At 65.9% G+C, this 24683-nt stretch overlaps 1 protein-coding gene across 4 annotated transcripts in view; it reads right to left on the bottom strand.

Moving 5' to 3' along the window:
- Positions 1-22049, bottom strand: part of PHLDB1 (pleckstrin homology like domain family B member 1) — a 42486-nt gene extending 20437 nt beyond the window's left edge. For all 4 annotated transcript variants that reach the window (XM_036423141.2, XM_045576211.1, XM_045576210.1 and 1 more), the window contains exons 1-8: positions 21916-22049; positions 17275-17353; positions 16309-16432; positions 15320-15490; positions 7733-7858; positions 5507-6840; positions 1042-1299; positions 23-163 (exon numbers count right to left, since the gene is read on the bottom strand). In XM_036423141.2, the coding sequence (XP_036279034.1) occupies positions 23-163; positions 1042-1299; positions 5507-6840; positions 7733-7858; positions 15320-15490; positions 16309-16432; positions 17275-17334 (2214 nt within the window). In that variant the 5' untranslated portion in view covers positions 17335-17353; positions 21916-22049. The remainder of the gene's footprint in view (positions 1-22; positions 164-1041; positions 1300-5506; positions 6841-7732; positions 7859-15319; positions 15491-16308; positions 16433-17274; positions 17354-21915) is intronic.
- Between the last annotated feature and the right edge of the window lie 2634 nt (positions 22050-24683).

Here is a 24683-nt window from a genome sequence, read left to right as displayed (position 1 = left end):
ACCGCAGCCCTGCAGGCGCTACCTCGCGAGCCGACTCCTGCAGCTGCTGCTCCAGCTCCTTCACGTGCTCCTTGAGCTGCTCCACGCGCCCGAGCACCTGCGCCCGCTCCTCCTCCAGCGCCAGCACCTCGCCCTGCAGCCCGGCGCCCGGCGCCTCCTCATGCTGGACGGGAGGCAAGCGTCAGCCGGAGGGGCCGGAGCCTCCCGGGTGCGGGCAGGAGGACGGTCCCCACCCCTCAGCTCGTGGATGGAAAGCAGCTTCCCTCCCGGCAAGAGGGGCACTGCCACCGGGAACAGAGCTTGCCCGCCGTGCCAGGCCCGGGCGGGGCGAGGAAGGCTGGCTGGGAGCATATTTATAGCCCGCAAACCGCTGCCCCACCCCGCCCCACCCCTTCCCAACCAATCCTTCAATTACTTCCTCCGCCTGGGCCCTGGCACCCCCACAGTGCCTGCCTGCTCTGCCCGGCCACCCCACACCCACCTCCTGCGGGTGCTCCCTGCTCCCCACACCCACCTCCTGCGGGTGCTCCCACCCCCCATACCAACCTCCTGCGGGTGCTCCCTGCTCCCCGCACCCCATCTCCTGCGGGTGCTCCCTGCTCCCCACACCTACCTCCTGCGGGTGCTCCCTGCTCCCCGCACCCACCTCCTGCGGGTGCTCCCTGCTCCCCACACCCACCTCCTGCGGGTGCTCCCTGCTCCCCGCACCCACCTCCTGCGGGTGCTCCCTGCTCCCCGCACCCACCTCCTGCGGGTGCTCCCTGCTCCCCGCACCCACCTCCTGCGGGTGCTCCCTGCTCCCCGCACCCACCTCCTGCGGGTGCTCCCTGCTCCCCGCACCCACCTCCTGCGGGTGCTCCCTGCTCCCCGCACCCACCTCCTGCGGGTGCTCCCTGCTCCCCGCACCCACCTCCTGCGGGTGCTCCCTGCTCCCCGCACCCACCTCCTGCGGGTGCTCCCTCCTCCCCGCACCCACCTCCTGTGGGTGCTCCCTCCTCCCCGCACCCACCTCCTGCGGGTGCTCCCGGCCCCGCCCCCCACCTCCTGCTGGGTGCTCTCGGTGCTGCTGCACTCCTCCTTGAGGTTGTCCTCCTCGGCGCGGTCCATGCTCTCCCACAGCCGCACAGGGCCGCCCCCCGGCTCCTCGCCGCTCCGCCCGGGGCCCCCAGGGGCTCCTGGGAAGCCTCGCGAGGGCCTGCGGCCGGCCTCGCCGATGCTGGGCAGCTCCCCGGCCTCGGGCCCGTCCGCCCGGCTGTACTCCGCGCACAGGTTCAGGATGGTCTCCAGGCGCTGCCGCTCCTGGGGGGGACGGAGGCTGAGGGAGGCGGCCTGGCCTGTGGGGCTGGGCCAGGCACGTCTCTCAGGAGAGAAGGAGGGTTCTGGGGCTCGAGCGCAGATCAAGTCGGAAAGCACCCCGCCAGCCCCGCCCAGCTCTAAGGAGGCAGAGGGGATGAGGGAACCCCAGAAGTGAGCAGGAGCAGGATGGCTGCTGTGCCACGGGCTGCATGGCCGCCCCCCCCCCCCCCCCCCCCCCCCCGTCTTCCCTCCTTCCCTCTCCCTGTCCCAGTGGGCACACCCAGACAGAGGAACGCACACTGGGAGCAGACCGGGCCCGAAAGACCCAGATCAACACCAAGGTGCTCATGCTGGTACGGGTGCGTGCAGATCCAACCTGAGGGGCACAGGGACCCCACACCCAGCCCTGACGGAGGACACAGACCGAGGGGCACAGGGACCCCACACCCAGCCCTGACGGAGGAGGACACAGACCGAGGGGCACAGGGACCCCACACCCAGCCCTGACGGAGGAGGACACAGACCGAGGGGCACAGGGACCCCACACCCAGCCCTGACGGAGGAGGACACAGACCGAGGGGCACAGGGACCCCACACCCAGCCCTGACGGAGGAGGACACAGACCGAGGGGCACAGGGACCCCACACCCAGCCCTGACAGAGGAGGACACAGACTGAGGGGCTCAGGGACCCCACGCCCAGCCCTGACGGAGGACACAGCGCGTGCCCTGGGCCAGCCCCAACACGCACATCACACTGGCCCACACGCACGCAGACACGCAGGCTAGCATGGGGGCGGGCAGACACACAGGAAGCAGACCCAGGCCCAGGGGCCTGAAATTCACCCCGAGTGCGCTCAGCCCCTGCCAGACAGACCCGGACCTGGGACGCGGGCCTCCCCACTGGCTGCTACCCCCCGGGAGCCTGGCCCCTCCGTCCCAGAGGTGGGCTGCTCCTACGGCCCAGGGGTGGCCCCGCACCCACGCTGAGCCCGCCCTCTCCCAGCCCCCGGTCCCTCTCAGGGACTAGGACATGAGGGAAGGTCTAATCACGCTGCAGGTCTGATCACTTCCCTCTCAAAGCCCCAAGCCTCCCCCACGTTCTGCGACTCCCTACGCCCTCCCACCTAAGGTGCCTCTCCCGTGTCCAGTTTGGCCACGACCACGGACACTCACCAGCTGCCCTGCGGCCCCTCGCCGAGTTCCACGGCAAAGGAAACACCACAACCAGGCACAGCCTCAGAGCCCAGGAGGCCGGGCAGGCCTCGCCCTGCCTCAGCGCCCTGATGAGCAGCCTGGGAGAGGGGAGGGAGGCGGCGGCCTCCCAGACTTAAAGTGGCAGGTCGGGCTGGCGGGGGTGGGGGGGGGGTGGGGGGGTGGGTGGGGAAGGCACCGCTCTGTGCACCGGGCTCACAGCCCCCTCTGGGAAGGGGCCTCGCGGCCTGAGGAGCTGAGGTGGGAAGGCCCTCGTCCTGGTCTGTCTGGGTCCCAGGTCTGTCTGTCTGTCTGTCTGGCGCTACAGGCTGAGCACTGCTTTGTGTGGACGGGTCAGGCCTTCATTCCGCCTGGGGATCCCGCCTCATCTCTCCCCACCCAGCACCCTCACTTCATCCAAAGCTGCCCCAACCTCTTCAGAAAGAGACTCCGGACAAACCTCCTCAGTTTCTTTTTGTTAATCCTCACCCGAGAATGTTTCCCCGTGATTTTTAGAGGGAGTGGAAGGGAGAGGGAGAGACGAAAACATCGATGTGAAAGAAGCACACTGATTGCTTGCCTCCTGCACAAGCCCCCATCAGGGCCCAGGCTGGGGAGGAGCCTGCAAGCAAGGTACCTGCCCTCGATCGGAGTCGAACCCGAGACCCTTTGGTCCACAGGCCGACACTCTATCCACTGAGCTACACTGGCCAGGGCCAACCTCCTCAATTCTGATTCTCCTCGACAAACCACCTGCAGGGCCCCTGCCCCTTCCCGCAGGAACCCCATGCCAGTGCCACGGAAGGCTAAGCCACGGCCCTGTGCGCGCGGCTGAGTGCACAGCAGCCGGCGCCCTCGAGCCCGGGCCGTCTGGGGGACCCCACACCCAGCTTACTGCTCTCTCTGGGACGGCTGCTGCAGCACACCCAAACCCCAGCACACACAGCACAGCCACACGGTGGCCATCTCCCGCTCCACGGTGACCCTGCATGGCCGGGAGCGGCTCCACACATTCAGAAGTCGAAGGGCAACGAGAAAGAGCGACCAGGCGCCTTTCTAAGGAACGAGACCTGGGCCCGGCCAGTGGCTCAGGGGCTGAGCATCAACCTATGAGCCAGGAGGTCAGGGTTCGATTCCTGGTCAGGGCACAGGCCCGGCTTTCGGGCTCGGTCTACAGTGTGGGGGCATTCAGGAGGCAGCCAATCCATGACTTTCTCTCAGCATTAACGTTTCTATCCCTCTCTCTGCCTCTCTGAAATCAATAAAAATATATTTAAAAAAGAAGAACAAGTCTGGGAAGACAAGAGCCCCGGCTTCCAATCCCAGCTCTGCAAACTGCCAAGCGCCCAGGTGAGCCCCTGCCCCGGCCTTGCCCTCCCAGTGAGGCCTGCTTCCCAAACTGGCGGGCGGGCCACGGCCTCAGCACACGGGGGATGTTCTTCTAGGGCTTCCGTGTTCATAACACGGAGAGCGTGTGCACGTCAACACAGAAGCCGTGTGACGGAGAGCGTGTGCACGTTAACACAGACACAGAAGCGGTGTGACGGAGAGCGTGTGCACGTTAACACAGACACAGAAGCGGTGTGACGGAGAGCGTGTGCACGATAACACAGAAGCGGTGTGACGGAGAGCGTGTGCACGTTAACACAGACACAGAAGCGGTGTGACGGAGAGCGTGTGCACGTTAACACAGACACAGAAGCGGTGTGACGGAGAGCGTGTGCACGATAACACAGAAGCGGTGTGACGGAGAGCGTGTGCACGTTAACACAGACACAGAAGCGGTGTGACGGAGAGCGTGTGCACGTTAACACAGACACAGAAGCGGTGTGACGGAGAGCGTGTGCACGATAACACAGAAGCGGTGTGACGGAGAGCGTGTGCACGTTAACACAGACACAGAAGCGGTGTGACGGACAGCGTGTGCACGATAACACAGAAGCGGTGTGACGGAGAGCGTGTGCACGTTAACACAGACACAGAAGCGGTGTGACGGAGAGCGTGTGCACGATAACACAGAAGCGGTGTGACGGAGAGCGTGTGCACGATAACACAGAAGCTGATGGAGAGCGTGTGCACGATAACACAGAAGTGGTGTGACGGAGAGCGTGTGCACGATAACACAGAAGCGGTGTGACGGAGAGCGTGTGCACGATAACACAGAAGCTGATGGAGAGCGTGTGCATGTTAACACAGAAGCGGTGTGACGGAGAGCGTGTGCACGATAACACAGAAGCAGTGTGATGGAGAGCGTGTGCACGATAACACAGAAGCGGTGTGATGGAGAGCGTGTGCACGATAACACAGAAGCGGTGTGATGGAGAGCGTGTGCACGATAACACAGAATCGGTGTGATGGAGAGCGTGTGCACGTTAACACAGACACAGAAGCGGTGTGACGGACAGCGTGTGCACGTTAACACAGAAGCGGTGTGACGGAGAGCGTGTGCATGTTAACACAGAAGCTGATGGAGAGCGTGTGCACGATAACACAGAAGTGGTGTGACGGAGAGCGTGTGCACATTAACGCAGACACAGAAGCGGTGTGATGGAGAGCGTGTGCACGATAACACAGAAGCGGTGTGATGGAGAGCGTGTGCACGTTAACACAGAAGCGGTGTGACGGAGAGCGTGTGCACGATAACACAGAAGCGGTGTGACGGAGAGCGTGTGCACGTTAACACAGAAGCGGTGTGATGGAGAGCGTGTGCACGATAACACAGAAGCGGTGTGACGGAGAGCGTGTGCACGATAACACAGAAGCGGTGTGACGGAGAGCGTGTGCACGTTAACACAGACACAGAAGCGGTGTGACGGAGAGCGTGTGCACGATAACACAGAAGCGGTGTGCCGGGGTAAGCGAGTTTAAAACACAGACTGACAGGCGTCAGAGAAAGTTCTTCAGCCCCTGGAGCCGTCCCCACGGTGCCTCCTGGAGGAAGCGTGAGCAGCCGGGCCTGCAGCCCGCACCCCGCCCGCTGGCTGCCCACATGCTGGGGGACCCCCGGCCCCTGCTCACCAGCCTCTCCATCTCCTGCTCCCGCAGCCGCTCCTGCCGCTGCCGCCGGTGGTACTCCAGCAGCTCGTCCTCGTTGTCGCTGATCTCCGTGATGCTGTGCTTCCGCTCCCGGGGGGCCGGCGCTGGCAGGTCCCCGCCCGACAGCTTCCTCCGGGCGCGCGGGCTCTGCCGGGCCACAGCCCCCGGCAGGGAGCCCAGGCTGTAGGCGGGGCTCAGCCGGCCACTGAAGCTGCCCCTGTGGGGTGCCAGGGACTCCCCGAGGGTGGGCGAGGGGCTCCGTGTCCTCCGGCCGCGCGCCCCCAGAGTCAGCGAGAAGTCCTCCGGTGAAGCGCCGGGGGCTGCCCAGCGCCGGGCCCGGGGGCTCTCCGCCACGTCCCTGGTCGGCTTGGGGTCTGGGGGGGCCCGGGAGGGCAGCGGGGACAGAGCCCGCCGGGGCAGGGCCGGGCTCAGCGGGGGCAGCTCCCGCAGGCTGTCCAGGCCCCGGCGGCCTGGGCGGGGGCTCTCGGAGGGCTGCAGGGGGCGGGGGGCCGGCCCGTCCGAGAGCGAGAGCGTGCGGCCCACCGCCTGGCGGGAGTGGCCGCCCGGCAGCTCGCGCAGAGGGCTGGGGGGGCGATCCTGGAGCACACCCATCTTGTTCCGGGGTGCGGGGACCGGGGGCTGGAGCTTGGGGCTGCCGGGGACACTGGCGGGCTGGCTGTGGGCGCCGGGAGCCGGGTATTCGCTCAGGCTGATGGCCACCCCGGGCAGCTGCCCACCTCTCCAGGGGCTCTCGGTGGCTCTGCGGGCCTCGGCCAGGACAGGCGCGGCGGGGCTGGCGGGCAGCAGCCCCCGGAGGCCGGGGCTGGGGGGCCGCTCGTGCCCCGCCTTCCTGCCCAGCCGGGGGCTCTCGGAGGGGTGGGCCCCGCTGGGCCTGGCCTGCGGGGGCTGCAGGGCCAGGTGGTAGCTGGAGGAGCGCACGGGCACCAGCGGGGGCACCGGGGGGGCCGGCTCCTGCCCACCAGGCGAGTGGCTGGCACAGCTCCCGCTGCTGGCCGGGGAGGAGAGTGGAGAGAAGGCCGGGGAGGTGTTCTCGTAGCTGGAGCCCACGGACATGGCGCCGGGGCTGGTGGGGGGCGACAGCAGGTAGCGACCCCCGTTGGCCACGGGCGACAGCGCGGACGCGGTGGCGGCAGGCCGCTTGCCGGTGGCGCCGGGCTCCTCCAGCACCAGCGAGTCCATGATCTCCTGCAGGTCCTTCTCGATGGAGCTCACCAGGGAGCTGTGGCTGGTGTAGGCCGCGGGGCCCTGGGCCGCAGGCTGCGGGGGGTGGTTCCCGTTCACTAGGCTTTCTGGCTCTGTGAGGGCAAACGCAGATGCCGCGGGCCTGGCCTCGGACCCGGAGGTCTCGGCGCCCCTCCCCTGAGCAGAGCTGAGCTGCGAAGACTCCAGGGGAGGCCTGAGATGTGGATCCCTGTGCCGCTCCCTGCCTGCAACCGGCGTCCCACCCTCACTCCCACGGTGAGGAAGAGGAGGGAGGAGGCTCGCTCACACACGTGACTTAGGACGGAGTCGGCAATAGCCAGGCACTCTAGGCTGGTCGCCGCCTACGCACCCTGTCTAGGTTCCCCCTGCCTTGGTTTCCCACCTCCAAGTCTCTCAGCGGGAAGGGCAGGGACACTCTGAGCAGGGTAGGCATGCTATGGAGATGCCTGCCAACAGTCCCAGGAGGGACCTCAGTCAGTAGGACATTAGGGGCTGCAGACACGGCAGCTAAGACCCAGGACAAAACACCCACCACACCTCCCAGGCTGAGAACGGGAAGGGGGAGGAGGGGAGAGCTGGGGGATACTGAATGGGGGGTGGGGAGGAGTGTATGCTGCACCCCTTGGTCCAATGAGAGGCAAGGGAGCGGCCGGGCACTGCCCGCTGGTTCCTAGAAGCCAGGCTGACCAGCAGCTAGTGCAGCTCAGCCCTCCCTCCCTGCAGCCAACCAGGGCTGGAACCACTGCCCCAACACGGAGGGCCTGGCATGGCGAGGGGTGAGGGCCGGACAGAGCTGACCGGGGAGCGCCTGGGGCCAGCCACCTGATCCCTGTCCCAGCCAAGCAGCACTCTTGGACCTCTCCCGGGGCCCGGCCGTGGCAGCAAGCCCGGCCCGGGTGTTGTCCTGCCCTGACTCTGCCAGTGGCTGGAGGGGGCCAGGAGCGGGGCCGTCCCACGGGCACCACCCGCCCAGCCTCCTCCTACCTGGGCCGGGGCCGTAGGGGGGCCCCGGGGCGCGGCCCCCGGCCGGGATCATGCTTTTCATCCACTTGGCTTCGGCGGGGTGGTTGAAGCGGAGGAAGGTGGACTGGCCCAGGCACAGCATGCAGCCTTCGGAGGAGAAGACGCTGACCAGTGGGCAGGCGGGGCGCCCTCACCCACCGGCAGGCGCACTGGGCTGCGGGAGCCACCCACCGCACCCAGCGTCCCCCGTCCCGGCGGGGCCCAGGCACAGGGCGGAGGGGAAGGAGCACTGGTTTGTGAGTCCCGGACCCAAGGACTGGTCCTGACAGGGAGGCCACCTCCCGCCCTGAGTGTGGTGTTCTCTTTAGAGAAATGAGGGCACGCCGACCTTGTAGGAGACAGTGCTCTGTGAGCAGAGGAACGTCCTCAGAGCACACGGGCACCTCGTCCCCGACCTGAGGCCAAAGGGGCCCGGCGCCGGGGCGGAGGGTAAGCTTGAGAGGCAGCCGCTCTCAGGATCACAGAAACACGGAGCAGGCGACAGGGAGGAACCCCATGCCCCTCGGGGACCACAATTTGCCTGGGATTCAAACAGTGGGCGTGGCCGCCCCTTCCCTCTGCCAATGCGCCCTCTGGCCTGTTACCCTCCTTTCTGGCGTCTCCCCTGGAATGCGGCCCAGCCCAGGCCAGTGGGCCCGGCTCGCCAGCACATCCCCAGGCATTACACAAGCCCGGTCCTGCTCAGGAAGTGAGTGCACGGAGGCGGCTGCGGAGCAGTGTGCCTGCGGGCGCCTGAACCTGGTGCCTCCTGGCCGCGCAGTGCCAGAGGGACCTGGTGATCCTCTCACCCACCCTCCCGATTGCTTCACACCCCTGGCCTGGCACTGGCCCCGGCCGCCTATCTGTCCAATCTGGTGCCATTTGGCACCCCAAGCTTCGTGCCAGTCTGAGCCGAGAATGGCAGGGAAATCGACATTCCTAGACGTTGAGACAGTGCAGGCCACGAGGTCATGGGGCACCCAGGCCCCGTGGGCACCTTGGCAGACCCCCCACTGAGTGGCATGTTGCTGGAACCAGGCCCTGCCTTGGGGATGGGGAGACCTCCAGACTGAGAACCCAGAGCAGGTGACCCCAGGGGACAAAGCCACCCTTCTCTGGCACACCCACAGGCCCTCCCCGCAGGTGGGCACCAGCTCTGCGCAAGGCTAATAATGGCTGATTGGAGGGGAGCCCTCTTGCCAACCTCCAATCAGAGGGGCTGACCCCAGAGCAATCATAACGGGAATAATAACAGCCAACTATCCACCCACCTCCTTCCAACGCAGCCGTTCCACAAACCGCCCTGCCAGGCTCCACCCCGCCAGCCAGCGCTCAGTCTGCAGCCCCACTCACCCCCAGGCCCACCTCAGCCCTGCGCCCCTGCCCGCACCCTCCTCCACGCAGGGGTGTGGCGGTGTCGCTCTGGGCTATAAATAGGCGATGCCAGGCCGCGCTGGCCTGTATTAATAGGCGAGCAGGAGGGCAGCGGACGGAGGGCAGCCCGGCTCCGGCCCAGATTAACTGTCTGTCTGCCCGCAGGGCGGGAGCTGGCCCTCCTGCTTCTGGGAGACCGTCCTGTCCGCCTTCCGGGCTGCACCCCAAGGCCAGCCCACCCAGGAAGCCCAAAAGCCCACCATCTAGGCAAAACGGGGGGGGGCCCCCCAAAGGCTCAGGGCCCAGTGCAGTGCAGGGGGTCGCACCCAGAGAGAGGGAGAGGGAGTGGGAGAAGCAGAGGGTGGGTCCCCTGTCTGAGCCCTCAGAGGGAACATTACACACACTCACACCAGGTCACACTCACTCCGGAGCCGCTCTCTGCCCTCCCGGACGGGCACGCCACCCTCAGGCGGGCACCCTCACCCCGGGCGGGCACCCTCACCCCGGGCGGGCACGCCACCCTCAGGCGGGCACCCTCACCCCGGGCGGGCACCCTCACCCCGGGCGGGCACCCTCACCCCAGGGGGCACGCTCACCCCGGGCGGGCACGCCACCCTCAGGCGGGCACCCTCACCCCAGGGGGGCACCCTCACCCCTGGGCGGGCACCCTCACCCCGGGCGGGCACCCTCACCCCCGGGCGGGCACCCTCACCCCAGGCGGGCACCCTCACCCCAGGGGGCACACTCACCCCGGGCGGGCACCCTCACCCCGGGCGGGCACCCTCACCCCCGGGCGGGCACGCCACCCTCAGGCGGGCACCCTCACCCCGGGCGGGCACCCTCACCCCAGGGGGCACCCTCACCCCGGGTGGGCACCCTCACCCCAGGGGGCACGCTCACCCCGGGCGAGCACCCTCACCCCCGGGCGGGCACCCTCACCCCCGGGCGGCACGCTCACCCCCAGGCGGGCACCCTCACCCCAGGGGGCACCCTCACCCCTGGGCGAGCACCCTCACCCCAGGGGGCACCCTCACCCCGGGCGGGCACCCTAACCCCCGGGCGGGCACCCTCACCCCGGGCGGGCACCCTCACCCCGGGCGGGCACCCTCACCCCGGGCGGGCACCCTCACCCCCGGGCGGGCACGCTCACCCCCGGGCGGGCACCCTCACCCCGGGCGGGCACCCTCACCCCGGGCGGGCACCCTCACCCCGGGCGGGCACCCTCACCCCCGGGCGGGCACGCTCACCCCCGGGCGGGCACCCTCACCCCAGGGGGGCACCCTCACCCCTGGGCGGGCACCCTCACCCCCGGGCGGGCACGCTCACCCCGGGCGGGCACCCTCACCCCTGGGCGGGCACCCTCACCCCTGGGCGGGCACCCTCACCCCCGGGCGGGCACGCTCACCCCGGGCGGGCACCCTCACCCCCGGGCGGGCACGCTCACCCCCGGGCGGGCACGCTCACCCCGGGCGGGCTCGCTCACCCCCGGGTGGGCAACCTCACCCCAGGGGGGCGCCCTCACCCCGGGCGGGCACGCTCACCCCCGGGCGGGCACGCTCACCCCCGGGGCAGCCACTGCCCTGCTGGCCACGGGAACAGGACGGCCTGGCCGGCGGAGGCTGGGCAGGGAAGGGGGAAGGAAGGGCCCTAGTCTCCCATCAGAGACCCCCATCCTAACCCTCCGCTCCGGGGCGGTCCGTGCCCCACCGCTGGGGAGGGTGCCGTCGCCCCGACTCCCTTTCAGGAATTCCGGGCTCACACTTCATGGAGTCTCAGCCTCCATCCCCCAGAGGGGCCCAGGTCCCCGCCCGAGGTCCCGCCCGGGCCCGGGGCTGCAGCGGGCCAGAGGGACTCACCGCCAGCCGGACCTCCGGACGCGGCCGGGCTGAGCCCTCCCGGCCCCCGCCAGCTGCCAGGCGGCGCCGCCACCAGGCCGGAGGGCGGGCCGCGGGCGGAGCGGGAGGGACAAAGGAGGCGGCGGCGGAGGCGGGAGAGGAAGTGATGGCGGCGCGGGCGCGGGGGGAGCTTGCGGGGAGCTTGCAGGGAGGACGCGGGGCGCGGGGTCCGGGCGCGGGCGGGTCCACACACGGGGGACTGGACGGAGCTCCCAGGGGTGCAGCCCGGGGCCCAGCGGTCACTGCGACCAGGTCCCTAGGCCCCGCGCCCCCTCCTCTGCCCCCTGCGCCCACCCCAACAGCAGCTCACCCACAGCCCGAGCCAGAAACCAGCGCCCCCCGCCCCGGCCCGGCCCCGCCCCACTCCCACCCCGGCCCCGCCCCACTCCCGCCCCGCCCCCAGTTACCCCGGCCCCGCCCCACTCCCACCCCGGCCCCGCCCCCAATTCCCCGGCCCGGCCCCGCCCCCACTACCGCCCCACTCCCACCCCGGCCCCGCCCCCAATTCCCCGGCCCCGCCCCACTCCCACGCCGGCCCCGCCCCCGCCCACCCCGACCCCGCCCCCACACCGGCCCCGACCCCGCCCCGCCCCCACACCGGCCCCGCCCCACGCCGGCCCCGCCCCCACTTACCCCCCCCCCCGGCCCCCGCCCCGCCCCACCCCCACCCCGGCCCCGCCCCACTCCCGGCCCCGCCCCGCCCCCACTCCTCCCCCCTCCACCCACCCCCACCCCTCACCCCCCCGGAGCCTCGGAGCCCGGCCTCTGGAAGCAGGAGCCAGGGGGACAGTCTCAGACACGCACCGTGTCCGCGGTCAGCCCCATCCTTGCTCTCAGATGCACCCCACACCTGCCCAGGCCCAGGCGCCCCGCAGACACTCAGCCTGGAGCCGCCATAGCGAAAGCCGCCTCCTCCAGGATCGCCAGCAGCTTCCACCTGCTGAGCACCTGCCCACGCCGCATCGCACGCACACACGCGTACTCACATCACTCACACGCACACGTACTCACATCACTCACACGCACACGTACTCACATCACTCACAGACACTACGCTCACACCCACATATACATACTCACACACTCATTACAAGCTCACACTACACACACACACACACACACACACACACACGCTCGCACTACACTCGCGCTCACACCCACACACTATACTCATGCTCTCACATGCGCTCATAAGCTCACGCGTGCACACGTGTCTGAGTCCCTTCTGCAGGAAGAAGGAAGGACCGTGTAGGGTCAAATGCACGAAAAGGGAAGCCTCTAAGCTCTCCTCAGGAAGAGTGATTCATCGTCTGGAACCTGGACGGCCGGGGGCAGACCCGGTGGCTGGCTCAGGGTGAAGGCAGGAGGAGGCAGGCAAAGTGGGAAGCTTGGAGCCTTTGCTTTTTCTCTTCTTCCTTTGAGCTTCAAGAATCAAAATCTTTCTCCGTTGGAGACTTCACTCCCGTTTCGCAGGAGGAATAGTGGTCATTGGTGGGAGAGGAACAGGCTCCCTGTCCTGGATCCCAGAGGGAGATGGTGAGACCACCCAGGCGTGTGGCTCCCCGGCCCTGTCCTGGGGCCGCCAGGCCGGCCTCACACGGGCCCTGCCCAGCACTGAGGGCCGGAGGGAGTGAGGAGACTGGAGACGTGGCTGGGGCCTGCCGCCTGGACAGCCTGGCCCTGAGTGTGTGGCCCTCCCCTACTCTGTCTCCTCCAGACCTTCATGCCTGGCCCTGGGTCCCAAGGCCGGCGGCCCAGCCCCTCAGGGAGGGTCCTCCTGTCTCCCGGTCCTGTTCCCGGCTCCACCTCCTGCTCCGAGGAGAAGAGCAGGGCAGGGTGTGCGAACTCCAGGCATGGAGGGGTCAGGGTCCTCCCGCTGCCTCCCTCCGGGCTCCATGTCCGCGGCTCTGGCTAAAGCGGCATCTGCCTTCTACTCACCTCCCCCATCCGGGGCCCAGGCATAGTCCCCTGGGAGAGCTGTCCCTACCCCGTCTGCCAGGCATGGTGTGTGCCACCTAAACAGCTGGGCCCGGTGCCCGGAGTGATGCCCCTCAGGCCTGGCCCAGCCAGAGCGGCTCCTTGTCACTTCCAGGGGCGCCTTCTCTTTTCAAAGATGAGGTGCCCTCACCAAGGCCAGCTCTGGGGAACAGGCAGGGAAAATGGTCCTGGTGCACGTGTGCCCAGACAGGCGTGCGGCCAGGGACCCTGGCACACAGAGGAACACACACGGACATCTGTGCCATCAGCCCGCGTTCCTGCTGCTCCTGGAACACCCTCCTCTACAAACACAGGGAGACACAGACACAAACACAGCGCTGAGCCCTGAGCCACAAACATCCGGAGACACATAAACACGCTCCTTACACAGACACACAGAGCATGTCCGCCCCCGAGCCGCCCCGTTTCCAGGGAAACGCACTCCCAAGAATGTCCAGAGTGGGGCCGGCAGGGCGGGCTGGGTGCCTTGCTCCAGAGATGAGACAAGGAAACCCTCAGCTCCCGGAGCCCGGGAGGGGTGCTGGGAGAACACCATTCCTTTGTGCCTCTGCCTACCCTCCCAGGCCGCCCGCCCCGGGTCAGGCAAGCCTGGCCGAGCAGCTGTAGGGCCGGGTCAGAGGAGAGCGGAGGGTATGTAGTGGGCAGGGTCGGCTTTGGCTACAGGGGGCTGGGAGTCATGGGGGTCACAGGAAATGCCTGAGAATTCCCTCTGGCCCAGGCCCTCCCTCGTCTCAGCAAACAAGGGAGGCGCTGACCCCACTGGGCCTCCATGCGCCTCCCTCTCGCCGTGGCGGGTGCTCTGCCTGAGTGTGAGGGCTGGGCTGGGAGGAAGTGCTCGGTCTCACTCCCATGCACCAGGCCTTGGGAAGACTCTCTCTCTGGGAGGAAGACCATCAGACGGCCTCACAGCCAAAGTCCCAGTTCATGGGCTCCTCCTCTCACCCAGTCAGCGGCCCGAAGCCCCGGAGGAGACAGGGCTTGCCTGCTGCCGGGCCTGCCGCCCAGTCACTGTCTTCCCAGCACACGCCCACGGCAGGAAGCAGGGAGGAGGCCGGGCTGGGTCCCTGGGTCAGCTGTGAGGGGAGGAGCATTAGAGACCCTGAGAGGTGCTTCAAAGCAAAGGAGCTTCCAGCTGGTCAGAGGTGAGAGTCCCCAGAAAGCGGTCCCAGGACCCTAGTCCCGCTCAGAGCCAGGTCAGCAAAGCTCACCGCCCACCGTGAGCCCCTCTACCCACCGCACCTGCTCTCCTCACTCCCGGCATCGATGCCAGGGCAAACACACTGGTTCTGTCCAAGTGCACTGGGCAACCCCTTCCGGCCCGCTGGTCACCATAGCGACGGGGCCGTTTCAGAGCCAGCTCACACAGGGAATGGCCTGTTGCTCTGGGAAGCAAGGTGCTCACCATATTCATGACCCCACAGCTGCTACCACATCTTTTTCCTTTTCTTTCTTTGGTATTGCTGTTAATCCTCACCTGAGGATATTTTTTCATTGATTTTTATTTTTTTAAAATATATTTTATTGATTTTTTTTTTTTTTTTTACAGACAGGAAGGGAGAGGGGTAGAGAGTTAGAAACATCTATGGAGAGAAACATTGATCAGCTGCCTCCTGCACACCCCCTACTGGGGATGTGCCCGCAACCAAGGCACATGCCCGTGACTGGAATCGAACCTGGGACCCTTCAGTCTGCAGGCCGGCGCTCTATCCACTGAGCCAAACTAGTCAGGGTTTTTCATTGATTTTTAGAGAGAGTGGAAGGAAGAGGAGAGACTGAGAGAGACACATCGTGTGGCAGCCTCCTGCACGTGTCCCACTGGGGTTAGAGCCTGTACTGAAGTATGTGCCCTGAAGGAGAATCAAACCTGGGACCCTTCAGTCTGCAGGCTGATGCTCTATCCACTGAGCCAGACTGCCTAGGGCAACATTTTCTAATAGGAGTTGCCCTCCCCCCTCCCCACCTCTCCAGCTTTCCAGAACACGGCTCCCTCTGGCACGGGGGCAGTGCCACTGTGCCCAACCACTGCTCCGAAGGCTCTCCCAACCACACCGACACACGCAGGCCGTGTGGCCGCAGCCGGCTGTGCTCCCCTCCCGACGGGCGGGCGGGGAGGAGGGGCGGGTGGCCAGGGAAGACCACAGGATGAGGACCAGTGGTTGCTCGGGCACATCAGGTGCAGCTGAACAACCCGCCTCCAATAGGGCAGTCACCATGGCCACCGCCCTGCAGGCTTCCCCTGCTCCCGTCACCATCACACACTGGCTTTCACAAGACCCCCTCCGCCCGCCAGGCGGCCACTCACCCTGCGTGAGCCGCGTGGGCTGCCGGGCCGGGAGCCCGTCGATGGCACAGGCATTGCCGCACGGGTAGAGGGTGAGGGCGCCCCGTAGGTTCTCGATGTAGCAGTGCTCAGGGGCCAGGCCCGGCCCCTGCAGCACGATGTCCTTGGCCGAGGAGCCAATCACTGTCCTCCCTGAAGATGGAGGCAAACAGTCAGAGCGTTTGCCCAGCCCCCGGAGGCAGACAGGGCAAGGAGAGCCTGCTGGAAAGGGGCTTCCCTCCGCCTGCAGGAGGGCCCTGCGCACGGCCGCCCCTGGGGGCCCCTCGGCCCGGGGGGAGCAGCTCTTCTCAGGCAGAGATGGGGGCCCAGAGGGCACCGCGGGATCCAGGCCGCACACTTCTCTCCTGCACACCTTCCTCAGGGCCCCCACCCCCCATCCCCCCCCCCCCCCCCCCCCCCCTCTTCTGTTTCCCTCTCTCCTTCTCTCCCTCCTGCCACCTGCAGCCCTTGCCGGCCCTCACGCCCTCTCTCCAGTGTGGCCCCCCACACCGCTCTGCCTGCCCAGAGCCTCCCTGGCAGAGCCAGGCCTGGTATTTGCAGAATGTGGGGAATGTCGCATCACCCAGGCACCCAGTGCAACCAGGGGGAAGAGGGAGCCCGGAAGCCGGGCCTTATCTGAGTGGGAACTCTGCCCCCACTTCCATCTCTCCCTCTGCACTGGCACCGGCGCCCATGCCAGGCACCGCCCGCAGCGGCCCCTGGCTTCTGGGCCGTCCTGGTTGCTAGGAGCTCCGCGCTCTCCTGTTTCAGCGGCTCCTCCTGGTTCTAAGGGATCTTTAATCCTAGTCGAGGGGCCAGATTATCCACCAGGGAGGGCAGGCAGTCTGGGAGGCAGAGGCCAGGGAAGCAAACTGGTGGGTGGGGGAGGTGACCGCGCCAGCAGAGAGCAGAGGGGCTCCCACAGGCCTGGGCCCGGCAGGGATGTGTCTGGGGACAGGGGCCTGACTCACCTTCCTCCAGAGGCAGCAGGGTGATAGCTGTGCTGAGCCGCCCGCTGCCCAGGCTCACGAGGTGGGGCTTGTCCGTCTGCACCTTCAGCCCTTTGCCCGTCTCAATCAGGTCCAAGGACCCTTTCTGCAGGCAGGGGCGGGGGGGGGAGCTCCTTAGAGACCCCAGGCCAGCCCCTCACCACCAGCCGCACTCCTACCAGCACCTCCAGCCCTCACTCTCTCCGAAGGACTCTGAGGAGGTGAGGGTTTGCACCGTCTTGCACAGAGCGCCATTCCACTAAAGTGTAATTAGGTCTGGATCTAGGCCACTAGCTCGTCCCACCAGACTTATCTCAAGTCTTGGCTTAACTGCCTCTTTTGTCTATTAAGACAGAAACAGGAGATAGTAAGGGGAGTGGAGAGGTCTGGGTGAGAGGGGGGGTACTGGAGAGGAGGGCCCATGGAGGCTTGTCCGGCATGCCCTAGCTCAGTGGATAGAGCATTGGCCTTAGGACCAAAGGGTCCCGGGTTCGATTCTGATCTAGGGCACAGACCTTGGTTGCAGGCTCCTTCCCAGCCTGGGCCCTGGCCGGGCTTGTGCAGGAGGCAACCAATCAATGTGCCTTTCTCACATCGACGTTTCTCTCTATCTCTCCCTCCTTTCCACTCTCTCTAAGACATCAGTGGGAAAATATCCTCGGGTGAGGATTAACAGAAAAAAGGAAAGTCCGCTTGGCCAGCACTTGGCAGGGCTAAGGAGAGGAGCACAGCTCGGAGTCCAGCTGGAAACCCCTCCTGGCTTCAGAGGGTGTTTTCCGGGTAAACCAATTAACCGATTCAGATAAGCGCTCGCCGGCTAATAGGCTTGGGGCCTGGGAGGAGGGAGGAACTGCGGCTCTCACTCCTGGGCGGGACCCAGGAGTGGACAGAGGAGCCCAACTCATCTTCCCCCACAGCCCTCCGGCCCCGAGGCCCGAGCCAGCTCACCTGCACGGTCGCTGCGCCCTTGCATGCAGGGCCGCCCTGGTTCCTGGTGGACGTGGCCATGACCCCGGCCCTGGAGCTCCTGGGGACACAGCGGAAAGCAGGTGAGGCGGAGGCAGGGCAGGAAAGGGGAGGGGCAGGCTTTGTGGCAGGGGTGGCACTGCCATCACCACTCCCAGCTCCTGATCTGCAAGAGACATGGGCAGTGCATCTCTAGCCACAGCGGGGCTCCTGGCCCTGCCCCATAACCACAGAAAGCCCTGGAAGGCCCAGCATGCACTTCTGTGCTTCCCTTCCGTGGCTACCAGCACCAGGCCGTGGCCGAGGAGGACCTCAGACCCTGGAGCGGAAGCAGGGTGGGAAATCTATGCGACTGGGGCAGGGCCCAGCGCCCCTCCCAGGACACTGGCAGCCAGAGGGCACAGGTGGGCAGCAGGGCTGGGCTCAGAGCGCCCCCTTTCTCCTCCTTTTGACTCTTTTCCCAGGTGGCCTCATTAGAATCTTTTCTCCTTTTTCTTTTTTTAACTTATTTATTGATTTGAGGGAGAGGAAGGAAGAGAGGGGGGAAGAGAGAAGGTGAGTGGGATGAAGGGAGAGGAAGAGAGAGAGAGAGAGAGATTTGCTGTTACACTTATGCAATCATTGGCTGATTCTTGTATGTGCTGACTGGGGTTGAACCTGAGACCCTCTAACCAACCAAGCTACCGGCGAAGGAAACAAGAAAACTCAGGCAGAACATTAATCAATATTTGCTGGGGAAAGGAAAAACTCGCCCGGCCAGTGTGGCTCAGTGATTGAGCCTTGACCTATGAACCAGGAGGTCTTGGTTCAGTCAGGGCATATGCCCAGGTTACGGGCTCGATCCTCAGTGTGGGGCGTGTAGGAGGCAGCTAATCAGTGATGTTTCTCTCTCCCTCTCCCTTCCTCTGAAATCAAGGCAGATTCCTATAGAAGAAGAAAAAAGGAAAACTCAACCATTCTTTTGTAAGTCTCAACGCCTGCACCCTCTTCTCCAGAAAGCATCGCCGCCAGCACAGTCAGAAACACACACACAGACCTCATGGTGGCTGATGTGGAACACAGGACTCGGCCAGAGCCTGAGTTGGGGCCGCAGAATGTGAAGGTCCTTAGGACCAAGCGTGAACAGACCCTGGGCCCGAGCCTCCAGAGCCCACCCCCTCTTCCTCTCCGCTCACATCCCCGCAGACAGGAAGGAGGCCTCTGGCACTAACTGTGCCCACAGCCAGCCCTTGACCACTTGCTAACAGGCGGGCGGGCGTGTTTGCTGCCGGCATGTCACTGGGGAAGCTGAGAAATGGCTGCAGGCAGGACCCCTCCGCTCTCCGCCAGCATCTCCGGTGCGGAGAGAGGAGTCAGTCCGGGCAGGAGCCACATTCCAGCAAGTGTCTGCCCCCGCAGTGGGCCGGGGGCCTTACCCACAGCTACAAACTTCACCCTGCCTGCCAGGCGGCATCTCAACACCGCCTCCACCCAGCGGGGGAAGGGCCAGGCCAGAACAGCGCCTGGGGAGAGGGAAGGGAAGGCCATTAGCCCGCACCAAGGCCGACCGGCCTGGCACTCCCAGGGGATGGGGCAGGAAGCATTCTCCAGGGACGGAGGGAGCCATCCTGTTTCTCTCAACTCAGGGAACCCTCAGCATTCTGGGCGGAGGAGAGGCAGGAGGCCCTGGCTGGAGAAGGGGCAGTTTCTAGAAAAGCCGGGGTAAGGAAACAAAACATAGCGGAGAGGGAAAGGCACATCACAACAGCACCTAACCCCGCGTATTTTCATTGTTTTCTGAGAGGGAGAAGGAGAGAGCGAGAGAAACATCAGTGATGAGAGAAAGTCATTGATCAACTGCCTCCTACACCCCCCGCACTGGGGATCCAGCCTGAAACCCGGGGATGTGCCCTGACCGGGAATGGAACTCTGACCTCCTGGCTCACAGGTCAACCACTGGGCCCGCCAGCCGGGCTGACCCTGTTCTTTGTCATGTATTAGCTGAGAGATCTTGGACAAGTTAGGTCATCCTCTAATTCTGGAATAATGATTTTTAAAAAGGCAGGGATTTAGTGCTGTGGGAATGGGGAAGAACTAATAAATAAACGGACACAAGATTTCTTTTTCGCCCAATAGGAGTATTCTAAAATTAAATAGTGACCAAGGTTGCACAACTCTGTAAATATACTAAAAATAGTAGAATGTGCACTTCAATTAAATGAGTCTTATGTTATATACATCACACATCCATGAAACGGTTAGTTTAGAAAAAGACTGTCTGGAGATTCAGATTTTTATTAAGTGAAACGCTGTGAAGTGCAAAGCACTAAACAACATACAAATATAAAGTTATTACTGTGAGTTTTTGTCCTTGAACAAGTCGCTTCACCTTGGTGGGCCTCAGCTTCTCGTCTGTCAGCGTGTCACCATCACCTTGCGGGCCGCTGTGGGCGCTCACTTATTTACACCAAAAGGTTCAAGTGAGGCCTATTGGGGCTCAGTGACAGCGCAAGCCTGCCCACTGGAGGGTCCGGGGTTCCATCGCCCCAGGGCAGGAGGCAGCCAATCAATGATCCTCTCTCATCATTGCTGTTTCTCTCTCTCCCTCTCCCTTCCTCTCTGAAATCAATAAAAACATATTTAGCCAAAACTGGTTTGGCTCAGAGGATAGAGCGTTGGTCTTCAGACTGAAGCGTCCCAGATTCGATTCCGGTCAAGGGCATGTACCTTGGTTGCGTGCACATCCCCGGTAGGGGGTGTGCAGGAGGCAATTAATCAATGTTTCTCTCTCATTGACGTTTCTAGCTCTCTATCCCTCTCCCTTTCTCTCTGTGGTAAAATCAATAAAATATATATTTTTAAAACATATTTAAACTTTTTTCAAGTGAAGATAAAGATTGTGAAGGGGCGATGCTGAGGGGAACCAGAGGGAGGAGAGGAGAGAGGAAGGGGGAGGGAGGAAGGGAAGGGGGGCGAGGAGAGGGGAGAGACAGGGAGGTGGGCTGACTGCGGTGCAGGCTGTGCCAGCGGGGAACCCCATCGGGAGGGGACAGGTACCTAGGAGCTCGGCAGACGGGACTTGGACGAGGGTTGGGGAGCCGCCACCTGGAGGCGCCCGGACCCCAACCCTGGCCAGGGCGGCCGCCAGCCTCCGTCCGACGGGGCCGCCCGTACCCGCTGTCTACCTGCCCGCCCCGCCCGGGCCCCGGCCTTTGGAGACCCGGCCTCCTCGCGGCCAAAAGCGGCCCAGCGAGCGCCGGCTCCGCGCCTCCGGCCGCAGGCACCTGCCGAGCGCCTCCCGGAGCGACCCCCTGGGCGCGGGCCCCGGAGCGACCCTGGGCGCGGGCCCCGGAGCGACCCCCTGGGCGCGGGGCGCGGGCCCCGGAGCGACCCCCTGGGCGCGGGCCCCGGAGCGACCCCCTGGGCGCGGGCCCCGGAGCGACTCCCTGGGCGCGGGCCCCGGAGCGACCCCCTGGGCGCGGGGCCGGGCGCCCGGAGCGACCCCCCTGGGCGCGGGCCCGGAGCGACCCCCTGGGCGCGGGGCGCGGGCCCCGGAGCGACCCCCTGGGGCGCGGGCCCCGGAGCGACTCCCTGGGCGCGGGCCCCGGAGCGACCCCCTGGGCGCGGGGCAGGGCGCCCGGAGCGACCCCCTGGGCGCGGGCCCCGGAGTGATCCCTGGGCGGCCGAGCCCTGGGCCCGGAGCGACACCCTGGGCGCGGGGTGCGGGGCGCCTGCAGGGCCTGAGCGGCGGCTGGGGGCCTCGGCACCGGACCCCAAACCGGGCGTCAGGGGAGGTCCACCGCGGCCCGGCCCCCGCCTCCCGGCTCTCGTCCGCCCCGAGGGCGTGGGAGGGGGAGCCGGAGGCTGGGCCGCGGGGCGGGAGGGGGCAGGCGGGGTCGGGGCGGCGCCGGCAGGCGGCCCCTCATGGCGGGGGGCGGGGCGGGGGGACAATCGCAGTGTGGCCAGACAGGCGGCCTTTCTCCGCGGGGCGGGCGGGGGGAGAAGGCGCCGCTTGTCCGCGGCCCGGCGCCCAGGCCCCCCCGCAGCTGCGGGAGGCGCGGGGCGGAGGGGCCGCGGGGCGGAGGGGCCGCGGGGCGGAGGGGTCCCGCCCGGGCGGCGGCGGGCGCGTGGGCGGCGGTGACGTGGGCGGCCCTGTGTGGCCGGTGAGTCAGCCGCGGCCCGCCGAGCTAACGGGTCCAGCGGCGGCCGCGCCCGCCCGGCCCCGCCCGCTCCCGGGGCTGCCCGGCCGGAGGGCCCGGCGCCCGGGACCCCGCGGGGACATGCCCCGTCCGCTCCCCGACGCCAGAGAGCGCGGTGCCTCAGGGAGGGCGGGGAGCGCTCCCCCTCGGAGTCCACCCAGGAGTCCCCCCGGACCCCAGCCTCCGAGCCTCCCCTGACGCCCCGGGGACCCCCCGGCGCAGGGCTCCCGGTCCGCCGTGGGCGAGAGAGGGCGGCGGCGGGAGGGACCGCCAGCGTGGTCGGCCGTCGGGACGGGGTGGTCCAGCGCCCTCCTCCCGGGGCAGCGCGCTAGGGCTCCCCCTGGCGGCGGCGCGGGGGGGCAGGAGCGCGCGGCCCGGAGGAGCGGAGCCCCCCGCCCGGAGCCGTCCCCCGCACTCCCGCCCCCGGCGTCCCCCCCAGGCTCACCTGAGCCCCGTCAGGCCGGGTCCGGGGCCGCGGGCGGAGGAGAGGGGCGCCGGCCGCTGGCCGACCGGACGCGGCTGCTTCCCCGGAGCCGCCGGGAGGGGCGGAGCCCCGCCCCCGCAGGCCCCGCCCCAGCCCCCCGCCCGCGTCCGGTCCGGCCCCGGAGAAGGCGCCCTGTGGTCCGAGCCCAAGGTCCACCCCTTCCCACAGCGGCACCCCCGCCGCCGGCACAGCGGCCGCTTTGTTCCGTCCGGCAGCTGGACTCCCCACCACCCGCCCTCCTCCCCCCTCCCCCCCCTCTTCTCCCCCTTTCCCCTCCCTCCCCTCCCTCCCCTCTCCCCCCCTCCCCCCTCCTTCCTTCCCCTCCCTCCCTCCCCCCTCTTTCCCCCTTTCCCCTCCCTCCCCTCCCTCCCCTCTCCCCCCCTCCCCCTCCTTCCTTCCCCTCCCTCCCTCCCCCCTCTTCTCCCCCTCCCTGACCGCTCTCCACCCCCAGGCTCAGGCCTCCTGAGAGGGTGTTTTGACCTTAGATCCTGGACCTCCATGGGCTCCCAGGGAGCCTCGCGGTCCCGGCCTCCGTTTGCTGCGGGGACCCAGGTCGCCCCGGCACCCCTTCTCCGCACTCTCCCGCCGTGAGGAGTGCGGTGGGGCCAGGCCTCACGGCCTCACGGTGTCCCTGGGCGAGGCCCGCAGGCGTGAAGCCCCAGCCGCTCCGCCCCCACCTCCGGGGACAACACCGGGACAGTCGGAGAGAGACGGGCTGAGAGGACAGCTGAGCGCGCTGTCCTGGAGCAGTTCGGGTTTGGGAGGAGCAGAGGAGAAAATACGGAGAAAAGGGGGGCCTAAGCACCTACGAGAAGCCTGGAAACAGCCTGAAGTCATTCTTCAACCGCCACCCCGAAACCCAACACTGACAGCGGATCCTCACCCGGGAGGCCGCTCAGCTGCAGAGCCCCTTGGCGGCCCCAGAGGGACCTGAGGCTCCCCGCCGCCCGAGGGGCAGGAGGCCCAGGCTGGCAGCAGTGGCACTGGGCGGGTACAGAACATAACGTCTTTTGGGCCGGTTTTTAGTCTGTGCCCTCTCTGCCTAACCCAGGAGCAGGGGAGGCTGGCCTGCAGGGGCCTGGGGTCACCTATTGGCAGGGCCAGCTTTAGTGGGGCCCATGCAGGAGGCCAGAGCGCACCCCTAGGAAGGGGGGGAGGGCTCTTCTAATTCCTCTTCATGCTGCTGGAGCTTCCTGAGAGTATTGTGACCTGGCCACCTCTCATGAGGCAGATTACAACAGTAATCTCCACTCTTCTAGCCAGAGAACAAGAAACACCCAAACTGTGTGTCCTCTGCGCCAGGACCCAGCCTTTGCGGGAGGAGCCGCATCTAAGTCCCCGTGTCCAGCTCTTCTGGACAGTCTGGGTGAGGAGGAAGCTCGGAATCCGTGTGCCTGCCAGAGGCAACTGGTGCCGAGGCAGGGAGCCGAATGGCACCAGCTTTTCCCTGTCCTCCCCGCCCAGGGACCGGGGACCGCGCTGAGGCTGTGCGCCGTGGTCCCAGTTCCTGCTGGCAGGGCCCTGCATTCCCAGTTAGAGCACTCAGGGGACCCGGCCCACGCCTCACAGGCCACCCCACCCTTCCCCACATCTGGAGTGCATCAAACAGTGCTCTCAGTTGTGCAAGAGGTCGAGCAGCTGGGAGCTCGGCAGAGGGGGAGGAAGACAGAAAAACAGAAAGCAGCTTTCCAAGCATGCTTCAGACTTTCCTATGTGGAGGCAGGGCGGGGCGGGCCAGGCTAAGCGCCCAGCGAGAGTGTGTTTTGGGCCCTGGCGCTCCGCAGTGGATTTCCACACCCTGCCTTTGCCCCCGCACACGGCCCACCCTGTCCCTCCTTTCAAAAGGTTCTTCTAGCCGAAACCGGTTTGGCTCAGCGGTGGAGCGTTGGTCTGCGGACTGAAGGGTCCTGGGTTCGATTCCGGTCAAGGGCATGTACATTGGTTGCAGGCATATCCCCGGTGGGGGGTGTGCAAGAGGCAGCTGGTCGATGTTTCTCTCATCGACGTTTCTATCTCTCTATCTCTCCCTTCTTCTCTGTAAAGAATCAATAAAATATATTTTAAAAAAAAAAAAAAAAGGTTCTTCTAATGCCTGAGAAGTGGATTGCTCCTCACAGCAAGTAACCCCTGGAGTCACACACCCACCCAGCCAGTCTCTTCCGGCCTCTGCATCGGGTATTAGTGTGTGACGCCCAGTAACTCCTCACCACACCCAAGTTGGGGAAAAGTCAGACCTTTTCAGCAGCTGCAAGGAGCTCTCTTTTCAGCTCTTCCTCGGACCTGCACAGCCACTTCCACCTGGAGCTACATCCCAGCGGCGAGGGACGGACAGAAAACTGGTCTTGCCTACCTCCGTGGCTCCTCTAAGTTTGTTAGGACCTTCCTAATAAGCCTTTATTTGGACAAAAGAATGGGAATAAGACCTATTTCCATTTCTCTCAGTCTTGAATTGGTAATGCCTTTTTCAAACAGCCCTCTTTGGTGATCAGCCTATCGCACTGCACCTCCAGAAGCTTTCTGGAGCGGACTAAGCCCTCCACAACCACGAAGCCCCTGCAGAGGAAAAGCAAGGCCAAAAACACCCTTTTAGGTGGGGGTGGAGGTATTGGATAAACCCAAGATTCTAAAACTGCCTGGTTGCTTATCTGTGTTTGAGAGAGAGGCAACAGCTTTATTTTTTTTTAATATATTTTTATTGACTTCAGAGAGGAAGGGAAAGGAAGAGGGAA

The sequence above is a fragment of the Pipistrellus kuhlii genome, unplaced genomic scaffold (assembly GCF_014108245.1).
Source record: "Pipistrellus kuhlii isolate mPipKuh1 unplaced genomic scaffold, mPipKuh1.p scaffold_m20_p_77, whole genome shotgun sequence".
In the NCBI taxonomy this organism is placed as follows: domain Eukaryota; kingdom Metazoa; phylum Chordata; class Mammalia; order Chiroptera; family Vespertilionidae; genus Pipistrellus; species Pipistrellus kuhlii.
This window is presented reverse-complemented; position numbering and strand designations above follow the sequence as displayed.